The 10,474-nt window shown below is 54.0% G+C and overlaps 1 protein-coding gene across 1 annotated transcript; it reads left to right on the forward strand.

Moving 5' to 3' along the window:
- The first annotated feature begins 178 nt into the window (after positions 1 to 178).
- Positions 179 to 3,526, forward strand: KISS1R (KISS1 receptor). The gene is made up of 5 exons (XM_037042736.1): positions 179 to 518; positions 1,226 to 1,350; positions 1,975 to 2,110; positions 2,347 to 2,579; positions 2,746 to 3,526. The coding sequence occupies exons 1-5, from the start codon at positions 275 to 277 to the stop codon at positions 3,169 to 3,171; spliced, it is 1,164 nt and encodes a 387-aa protein (XP_036898631.1). The 5' UTR covers positions 179 to 274; the 3' UTR covers positions 3,172 to 3,526.
- Positions 3,527 to 10,474: the final 6,948 nt, after the last annotated feature.

The raw sequence follows: 10,474 nt of genomic DNA on the forward strand, positions 1-10,474 counted from the left end.
GGAGAAGGTTGCTGTGTAGGAGGGGGCACAGGCAGGGGAAGGAGTGGCAAGTGGTGACAGGAGGGGTAGGAAGGAGGGGACTAGGCGGGGAATCAGGTATAAATGCTAGGTGGCTGCTGTGCGCGAGCAGAGGCGCAGCTGAGTCCACCTGAGTCCTGTCTGCACCCTTCTTGGCTGCAGCTCGGCTCCACAGGTGCATCCCCAGCAGGTGGCCAGGACAAGAATCTCCACCGCAATCCCGAAGGGCAACCAGTAAGAAGAGGGTCACAAAGCCATGTACAACTTTGCCAGGTCTGGACCCAATGTGTCCTGGTGGGCACTGGCCAACGCATCTGGCTGTCCAGGCTGTGGCACCAACGTCTCAGGTGGCCTGGCTCCTGCGTTGTGGCCTGTAGATGCCTGGCTGGTGCCGCTCTTCTTTGGTGTGCTGATGCTGCTTGGCCTGACAGGGAACTTGCTTGTCATTTTCGTCATCTGTCGCCACAAGCAGATGCGCACAGTGACCAACTTCTACATAGGTGAGCACCCAGGCACTTCGAGGTGCCTGCCGGCCACTCCCAGAGAGGAGTCTCTCCCCTGCCTGTCTCCAGTCCTTTTCCTGTTGTCCCTGTACCTTAAGTTAGAGGTCGAGAACTCTGGCATTGGAAGGTTCATGGGGGCCAGCCCAGGCTGCCTAGTTAAAAGGTGGGAGGGAGAGTGGCTTGGGGAGCTCGCCCCTCCCACTCCAGGTAGATGTCTGATTTAAATGTCGTTCTTCTGTCACAGTATCCAATGAATAAAAGCAGTGGGGGGAGGGACTGCTTGCCCTGCTGGCTCCCAGTTTACAGTCTCTGCCACAGTAGCTCAGGTTTGCACACTGTGACGGGGTGGCCTAGCACACAGGTGCGGGTTCAGTCAGTGTTCTCCATTCTATGGTGAGTATTGAGAGGGCACCACTGTCTCCAATTTGCAGATGAGTAAACTGAGGTCCAGAGTGGAATGCTCTCCCAAACCTGATGGGGTGAGCAGAGCCCCATCAGGTCTGGGAGCTGGAATAGTTACAAAGCCTGTGTAGGAGGATGTTGGAAATATAGAAGGCAAAGGCTGGAGGGTGTATGGGGTGAGCCTTCTGGAGCCATCCTACTGGTCACTCAGACAAAGAAAGGTGCTAGGGAGCTGGACCAGAAGCGCTGGGTGGCTGAGCCCTGGGCCCCACGTCCAGCACCCCCACATCATCTGTCTGCAGCCAACCTGGCAGCCACGGACGTGACCTTCCTGCTGTGCTGTGTGCCATTCACCGCCCTGCTCTACCCTCTGCCTGCCTGGGTGCTGGGTGACTTCATGTGCAAGTTTGTCAACTACATTCAGCAGGTGAGCTGGGAGCTGGAGGAGAGGAGCTGGGGAACCACGGGGGTGTGGTCTGGGTGTGGGTGGTCTGGACCCCCCTTGAGGCAGGGGGGATGGGGCCCAACCCTAGCAGGTGGGGGTGGGGTGCAGAGGAAGTTTGGGGTGCAGAGGAAGCAGGTGGGAAGGTGGGGTGCAAACTCTAAGTTTGATGGGTGCAGCTAGGAGGAAGTGGAGCCTTGAAGGGATGGGCGGAGGGGGGCAGGGGCGGGGTAGAGGAACCAGGCAATGGGAAAGGATACAGACAGGCATTGGGGGTCAGTGATGGGCACAGGGAGGGCTATCCCAATTCTTGCCCTGCCTGTCCCGCGGATGGCTCAGCCTCTCTTTGTCTCAGCCTCTGGGACTCAGCTGACCCCCAGTGGTCCCCTCAAGCCGTGCCCACCATCCTGGGGTCCTATATAGTATCACTTTTCTTCTGCCCCTTCAGTTTTGTGGCATCTGAAGACCCTTTCAGGATATGCCCTGTGTGTGCCTGAGCCTTGAGACATGTAGGGGGCAGGTGGTACTCGAATTGTGGGCACAGACACAGGCCTCAGACACGTGGGGATGGGGGTCGAAGAGGCACGCACCAGCTCCTAGCACTCCCAGGTCTCGGTGCAGGCCACCTGCGCCACCCTGACTGCCATGAGCGTGGACCGCTGGTACGTGACGGTGTTCCCTCTTCGAGCCCTGCACCGCCGCACACCCCGCCTGGCGCTGTTTGTCAGCCTGTGCATCTGGGTGGGTGAGTGCAGCGCTGGGGCACACAGGGTGGGGGGACAAGTCCTCGTGCCCTGGTCACCTTCCTACTCGCGGCCCCTCCCGGAGCCTTGGTCCTGCATCTGGGAAATGGGCACAATAGCGCTCCCTTCAAAGAACCGCTGGAGGCGCAGACTGGGGAGGCACCTGGGAGACCAGGGCTCTGGCCCCCTCGTGCCCCTCTTCCCCGAGCAAGGTCTTTCAGCTGCGCCTGTGGTGCAGGCTCCGCAGCCGTGTCGGCTCCGGTGCTCGCCCTGCACCGTCTCTCGCTGGGGCCGCCCACCTACTGCAGCGAGGCCTTTCCCAGCCGCGCTCTCGAGCGCGCCTTTGCACTCTACAATCTGATAGCGCTCTACCTATTGCCGCTGGTCGCCACCTGTGCCTGCTACGGGGCCATGCTTCGCCACCTGGGTCGAGCTGCCGTGCTCCCAGCGCCTGCCGACAGCACCCAGCAGGTGCGCCACTGGGTGGGTGGGGGGCGCGGCCAGGAAGACGGTAGACACAGCTGGGGGGAGGCACATCTGGAGGAATCTAAGGGGGTGGTGATCCAGAGGGGGCCGAGGAGGGGAGCTCTGAGGGGGTGTCCCATAGCCTGTCCTCCCACCTCCTCCCACCCCCAAGGGGCAGCTGCTGGCGGAACGAGCGAACGCTGTGCGGGCCAGGGTGTCACGGCTGGTGGCGGCGGTGGTTCTGCTCTTCGCTACCTGCTGGGGCCCCATCCAGCTGTTCCTGGTGCTGCAGGCGCTGGGCCCGGCTGGCTCCTGGCACCCGCGGAGCTACGCAGCTTACGCGCTCAAGATCTGGGCGCACTGCATGTCTTACAGCAACTCAGCCTTGAACCCGCTGCTCTACGCGTTCCTGGGCTCGCATTTCCGTCAGGCCTTGCGCCACGTCTGCTCCTGCGCTCTCCCGCGCCCCACCGCGTCCCCCGCGGCCCGGACCTCCGGCCACGCCGCCCACCCCGCCTCCAAAACACCGAAGCCCGGGAGCAGCCAGCCGGGGCCTTGCAGGCTGTGCGTCCTGAGGGAACATGCTGCCCCTCTCTGAGCTGACTCGGGAGGGATGGATGGAGGTGGGCCGCTTGAGAACAAGTGTTGCTTGAACAGCAGCTGCCATTATTCTGTTATTCTTATTCTTAGAATTCACCCGTCTTTATTCTTATCCAAGATAATCTGAGTGAAAACGTTTCGTTCTCCTGTAACGTCTGGTACAAACTGACTGTGATGTTTGCTGCTTTTGCTATTGTGATGATTGTTTCTACATTTCCTGAAACTGAAGATGCTTTGATGCTGGCACCCTGCAAAACTTTCCAGGGAGCGTCAATAGACTGTAGACGTTTTTTACACAGTGCCTTGTGGTTGCCTGTAGGGATTGTAAGATTCATCCCATTGTCAGTGATATTAAAATGTGAATATATTGTGCATCTTTTTTTAAAAGATTTTATTTATTTATCTTTTAGAGGGGAAGGGAAGGAGAGAGGGAGAGAAATATCAATGTATGGTTGCCTCTAGTGTGTCCCCCGCTGGGAACTGGCCTGCAGCCCAGGCATGTGCCCCGACTAGGAATCTAACCCCGATCCCTTGACTCCCAGGCCCATGCTCAATCCACTGAGCCACACCAGCCAGGCACATTGTGCATCTTAAAATTGGTGGAACAGGATGTTATTGTTGTTACCTGGTGAATGTCCCACACCCTGGTCGGGAGAAGCCCACCCCCTGGGCACAGTGTACAGAGCTGCTGTTCAAGGCGAGGGGTTGGTCCCTGTGTAACAAACCAGCCCAAGAGAGCAACTTAGAACAGCGGCCGTTTTTATCTCTTACTATTCCGGGGGGTGAAGGGACTCAGTTGTCGGTGCTGTGACCATGTGGTGTTGGCTGGCCCCGGGAGTCAGGAGAAGGCTTTGCTTTAGTGGTCAGTAGTTGAGTGCCCCTCTGAGGGCCACTGGGCTTCCCTCCTGTTGGTCAGGAAAATCAGACATTCCTTTGCAGAAACTACTGAGAAGTGAAAACTACACGCCTCCTGAAGTGTGGGCTTGGAAATGCTAAAACGTCACTCTTCACACTGAGATGTCAGAGTCCCCCCAGATTCCACAAGGCAGGGTGGGAACCCCCCCTGCTGGTGGGTGGGGCCGCATGTGCCTGCTGGGGGAGCATAGTGCAGTCTCCCCAACAGCCCTGTAGGCCAAAGGCTTCGTGGCTCCGGAGAGCAGCCTGCACCTCAGAGGGCCCCAGGTAATAGGGGGACAAAACCCAGGTTTGCAAAGATATTCATGTGAGACCGAGTCTGGAACATTTATGCCGTTTGGACATCAGCCTAAAGCTTGTTTGTTCTGGTTTTCAAGACCCAGCCTCCAGAATGGGCTGGATGTGAGGGTGAAATTCTTTTTGCTCATGGGCCCTGCCCACCTCCCACTTCCCCCAAGTCACTATTTCCCCGTGGCTCCCTGAACTGCTGCCATTCTTCTTGCATCGGGGCCTTTACACATGCAGTTTCCTCTGTTGTGCCAGGTATACCCTCTCTGACCCATCAAGTCTCAGGCCAGCTGCCTCCTCTCCTGGGAAGTCCTCCCAGCTCCCTACAGGCTGGGTCAGGCACTCCCGCTGGCTTCCCATCACAGCTCTAACAGCCTTATACGGTGCCTTCTGGGTGCATGTCTCACTTGGTCTCTCAGGCATCCCCAGAGCCCAGTGTATAGTAAAGCTGAGTAAATATTTGTGGAATGAATAAGCAGGTGTGTTGTGGGGATTAAAAAAGGAAGTATGCACAAGTAGCAGGACCTCTCTGTCAAAAAAAGAATTTACAAGTTAACTTAAGAGGGACTTGACTGGGTGGCTCAGTTGGTTAGAGCATCATCCTGTACACCAACAGGTTGCAGGTTTGATGCTTGGTCGGGGCACGTATCCAGGTTGTGGGTTTGATCCCCAGTAGGGGTGTGTACAGGAGGTGGCTGATCGATGTTTCTCTCTCACATTGATGGTTCTTTCTCTCTCTCCCTTCCTCTCTCTCTAAAATCAATGGACATATCCTCAGTCAGCAATTAAAATAATAATTTAAAAGGGATGGACCCTTGGGCATGTATCTCAGAGAAATGGAAACTTCAGTTCATGCAAAAACCTGTACATATGCGTTCGTAGCAGCTGTGTTTACAAAAGCCTCAAAGTGGAACCAACCAGAAGTCCTCCAACAGGTTATGGGGTGAGGGACTGCAGGCCAGCCACATCACAGGCTATGACTCAGGAGGAAGAGTTATGCACACACTACAGACACACGTACGTCCTGGATGGATCTGCGGGAATGACACTGAGTGGGAAGGGCTATCCCAGAGGTTCATGATGTGTGATTCAAGCTATTAACATCCTGGAGGTGATGAAGTTAGAGGAATGAAGAACAGATTCATGGTGGCTAGGTGAAGGGTGATGGTGAGGAGAGGAAGGTGGGCGGGTAACCTGAGGGACCTTTTTGATTGATTGGTCTGTCTCTGGACTGTGGTGGTGGATTCACAAAGTTACACAGGTGATAAAATGGTGCCGCACACACACACACTAGTACAAGTAAAATGGGGAAACCAAGGAGGATGGCTGAGTTGCATCAATGCCGATATCCTGATTGCAATATTGTACTAGAGTTTTGTAAGATGTTACTCATAGGGGAAGCTTGGTGAGGGTATGAGGGAGCTCTCTCTGCATTCTACAATCACCTTGAAACAAAAAGTTTTTAAAAGGATGAAATTAAAGGGAAGGAACATTCAGGAAGGGGAATCATTTTAAAACTGCAGGTGCATGGGGCGCTCTTTGTTTATTTTCACGTCCATCCAGGTGGACACTGTTTTCAGTGACCCTTCTGTATGCCAGGCTCTGTGGTAGGAGCTGGGGTCACACAGAAGCAATGAGGAGCCCCTGCCTCCACCAGTATGGAGCCCCTGTCTAGTGAGTGACAGGGCCAGTAAGTGACAAACTACCTAGGGAGATGCAGTGGAAAAGGTTATGAAGGGGAAATGTGTGCGTTGTGAATAACTGGAAGCCTGACCTTGGTGGGGGAGAGTCCAGGAAGGCTTCCTGGAAGAGGTGTGTCCAGGAAATGTGAACTGAACACAGAGATTGGGGAAGAACATACCAGATGGAGGGCACAAGACAGTGCAAAGGCTCTGGGGCAGGATATATTTGATGGATTTGAGAAATCCCTAGAGGCAGGTGGGCTGGAGGGGAATGAGGAGCCCCCCCCCCACCCTGCCTCCTTACCTTATAACAGAGAGAAATTTAGTCCCCAAAACTATGGTGTGAGGAATGGATTAATATTGACCCATTCTACAGAGGGGGAAACTGAGACAGGGAGGCCCATGCACCTTCCTGGAGTGGGGCAGGTGTGCATTCTGATCTCTTTGGCAATTTCTGGGTGTGAAGGGGGCTTCCCTGCACTTTGGAGACTGAGCTGGGGACTGGCCCTTTATTCGTGGCTTCCCTCCCCAGCTCAGCTGAGTCTCTAAATAACCCTTTCCCAGGCTCCTAACTCTGGGGTGGGGGGCAACAGCTGGGGCTGGGTGTTTAACAGCTTAAAAGTGGAGGCCTCTCTGCTACCTGCTGCCACTAGACCCCAGGTAGCCCTGGGGCTCAAGGCTGGGATCCCAAAAGGGGCAGGCAGGACTTGGGACCTGGGGTAATGGGGGCAGCTCACCAGGACCTGTCTCCTGCACTTGGGTCTCCCCTAAACAATGGGCCCACAATCTGGGGGACAATTTGGGGGAATGACCTCAAGAAGATGGCAATGCTATGTACTTTAGGGACCTCCACATCAACATTCAAGACCAGGGACCCCAGTCCCTGAGGGGGAGACACGGAGGAGATGAGAAGGGGGAAATCTTGCCAACAGCAGGGATGAATCACGTTGTTTTCCAGGTTGATGGGCACCACGTAAAGCTTCTTGGCAAGAGGGGACATGGTCCAAGGTATGCGGAGATAGCTTTCAATTTATTTCATTATCATGACTAATCTTTTGGGCAACCAGGGCCAGGCACATATGGCAGTACAACTTACCAGGGTATGGGCCCCAGGGCCACGATATGGGGATAAGCCCTAGGGGTCTGGGTAGGTAGGGAGAAGGGTTAATTTTATTTTCAGATAAAAAATGAAAAAAAAATCCGTTCAATATTTAGGATATATCTAAAATTATTCTTGTTTACAGGACATTTAAATTTAACTGCCAGTATTATATTTTATCTAGCAACTCCACCTTGGAGCATTCAGATGGCGCGAGCCTCAGTTTCCCCGTCTGATCCAGGAAACTGGTTTTCACGTGAGATGGCGTCACCTAGCTGCCTCCAGCCGGAGTCTTGGTGCCAAGACTCAGGTCCCGCCCTACGTCTGCAGATCCGCAGGTTCCCGGCAGATGGCGCACGCACCCCATGGGAATTCCTGGCTTCGCTGGGTTGATCCCCCTCCGCCCCTGGCCAGTGGCAAGGAGTCCCCAGCGTCTAGGGAAATATCACTTACACGTACCCCAACCTGGACGCCCCCGCCCCTACGCCGAGTTTCCCCGCTGCAAAATGGGTCAAGCAGAGCCACACTAGTCCTTTCCCTGGTCTCCGGAACTTTTGTTTCATGGACCCCTTTTATGAAAACATATTTTTAAAATTACATTTTACAGCTGTGTTGGTATAAAGGCGTATATAACCCTGATTGGTGCGGCTCAGTGGATTGAGTGTCCTGCAGGTGAAGGGGTCGCAGGTTTGATTCACGATTGGGGCACATCCTGGGCTGCTGGTGGCCCTGGCGTTGGCGTGCGAAAGGCAACTCATGTTCCTGTTGCACAGTAATGTCTTTCTCCCTCCTTTTCCCTCTCTTCCTAAAAAATAAAGATAAGTGTAATGTAGGCAGAATTCACTACTATGTATTCCTAATTATTATATTCATTTTTCCTTCTTATTTTAAAAGAAGTTAAAATTAAACATTTGTGGGTCCTCCTACGACAAGGCAACCTGAGGCCAGGTGTGAATGACAGCAGGTCAGGGGGTGGGGGTACGGGAGTTCGGCCCCACAATCCCACTCCAGACTTTAAAAAAAATACATGAATATGGTTAAGACTTCAATTTGCCCTCCACCTCTATGCAGACAGACGCCAAAAAACAGTCTAGGATGTGGCAGGAAGAGAGGGAACATGAATTCGGTCAGTCAGCCAACATTTGTTGAGCACCTATTACATGGCAGGCTCAGCCTCAGGGCAGGAGACACAGCAGTGGACAAGGCTGAGTAGGTTCAGTAAATACAGCTGTTTTGACATAGAAGTGCCTGGATGAAAATTAAAACAGAGTGATGTGACGAAGTGAAGTGATGGGGTACACCTAACAATCCTAACAATGAGATGGGGGTCAGGGAAAGACCCTCCAAGGAGCTGAAGTTCCCGCTGAATCGGGAGAAGGCAAGGCACAGGTCCTGGGGTGATGTGCGAAGGGCACTTCAGGCAGGGGAATGGCCAGTGCAAAGGCTGGGAAGTGTTTGAGTAGGAATAATGTGGAAAGCGAGGCAGTTTGAGATTTGGGTGTTTTTAAAGAGGATGCTTGCCCCTCCTTCACTGGAGAGCAGGTTGAATGATGGACTAAGGACCAGGGTGATGACCAGGCTGTTCTTTTGTGGGGTGGAGCTCTCCAAAGCACTAGGGGACCCACAAGATGGTCTCGCTAAGAAACCTATGAGACTGGGGTTGCCATACCTAATTTCCGTCTTGAGAAACAGAGACCAGAGGGGTGTCTGGACTAACCTGAAATCACGTGGCCAGGACCCAAAGGGAACCTGGGACTGCTGTCCACCCGCAGCAGAGCCAGCAAGTCTGTATCACTTCCCAGTTCCCTCCCTGAGCTAAAAATAGGACCCCCTCCTGGGATGCAGCTGGGAATCTTGCAGTCACTGACCCTCCTGAGCAGGGCACCTCTGGGTAAGCTGTGTCTAGCTAGGTATGGACTACAGCAGGGTTCCAGGGAGCGGGTAGCACCCTTCCTGTCCTCAGGGGAGCCCCTACTCTGCCCCCTTCCCATATAACAGAGGAAATATAGTCCTCAAAACTTCTGTGTGAGGAATAAATTAATATGGACACATTCTACAGAGGGGGAAACTGAGGCAAGGGAGGCCCATTCACCTACCTGGCATGAGGCAGGGGTACATTCTGATCTGCTCGGCTCTTTCTGGGTGTGGAGGGGGCTTCCTTGCACTTTGGAAGACTGGTCTGGGTCTAGCCCTTTCTGGGGCCCTCTCCCTGCATGGGCACCACGTTAGCCATGGCTGTGGACTGACGTGGCCTGTAGCTCTGCACTGGTGGAGTTGTTTTGGGGGTAGATAGGAAGTCGATCTCCGATCACATAAATGTAAAGCCCATTTTTCAGAAATGTTGCCATTTTAATGTGATGATTTTCTTCATCTCATAACTAAAATACCTAACTTTAAATAGAATAAAATGTGTGAGGAGAGGGAGAGAGGAAGAGGGGAAGAGGGAGGGAGGGAGAGAGAGGCTTAGCTAGGTCTCTAAATTACCCCTCCCTAGGCACCTGGGGGTGGGGGTGGGGCAACAGCTGGGGCTGGGTGTTTAAAAGCCTAAAAGGTGGAGGCTTCACTGCCACCTGCTGCAATTAGACTACAGGCAACGCTACAATTTGGGTGGGGGGAAGGGCGACGTGGAGGGATGACCCCGAGAAGATGGCAGTGCTGTGTATTTTAGGGGAAGCGAGGCACTGCACAAGATCCAACCCCAAAACTCAAGATGAGGGAGTCGAGTCCCACTCGGTGGGGACCCTTGAGAAGTAGGGCCCTCTGGGTGGCCTCTGTTCGCCCCTAATTCCCCACTTACCTGGACTGAAGTCTGCAACTCTCTCAGGCTGAACCCACATCCCCATCCCACCTTTCTCCACCCTACTCTGTTCCTCAGTTTCGGCTCTTCCAAATGGGGATATTTAGAGTCTCCACTACCTAAAGATGTGAGGGTTGAATATTGCCTTGGGCACGTGGCCAGGAACCTAAGCATTCAGAATATGAAAATAATTTAATTATTACTAAGGCGAGGATCTTTTCCTAGGTGGGTTGTCAGGTTCTTAAGGGGTGGTGATAGTCGGGGCTAGAGCTCGCCTCGATTTCGCGACAAGCCCCTTCACCCCCAACCCAGATTCAGCACAGAAAGCGGCAACCGATTCATTAGCGGGGCTTTACTCCCCACTGGGCGGCCGTTCCCCCTCCAGGGCTCCTCCCTAACGCGCGACGGCCCCCAGCTATACTCTGGCTTCTCTCTCCGGCCCCGCCCCGCTCTCATTTCTCGTCACTATAGCTCAGTTCTTCCCCGGGTTTCGAATCCCCATTTTACAGCCGTGAAAACC

The sequence above is a fragment of the Sturnira hondurensis genome, unplaced genomic scaffold, assembly GCF_014824575.4.
Source record: "Sturnira hondurensis isolate 20B ecotype Veracruz unplaced genomic scaffold, ASM1482457v3 Scaffold0003693, whole genome shotgun sequence".
NCBI classification, from domain to species: Eukaryota; Metazoa; Chordata; class Mammalia; order Chiroptera; family Phyllostomidae; genus Sturnira; species Sturnira hondurensis.

Coding starts and splice junctions, on each gene's coding strand:
- KISS1R (XM_037042736.1), top strand. CDS start 275: ATGTACAACTTTGCCAGGTCTGGACCCAATGTGTCCTGGTGGGCACTG. Junction 1,351..1,974: donor TTGTCAACTACATTCAGCAG/GTGAGCTGGGAG, acceptor TAGCACTCCCAG/GTCTCGGTGCAGGCCACCTG. Junction 2,580..2,745: donor CTGCCGACAGCACCCAGCAG/GTGCGCCACTGG, acceptor CCCACCCCCAAG/GGGCAGCTGCTGGCGGAACG.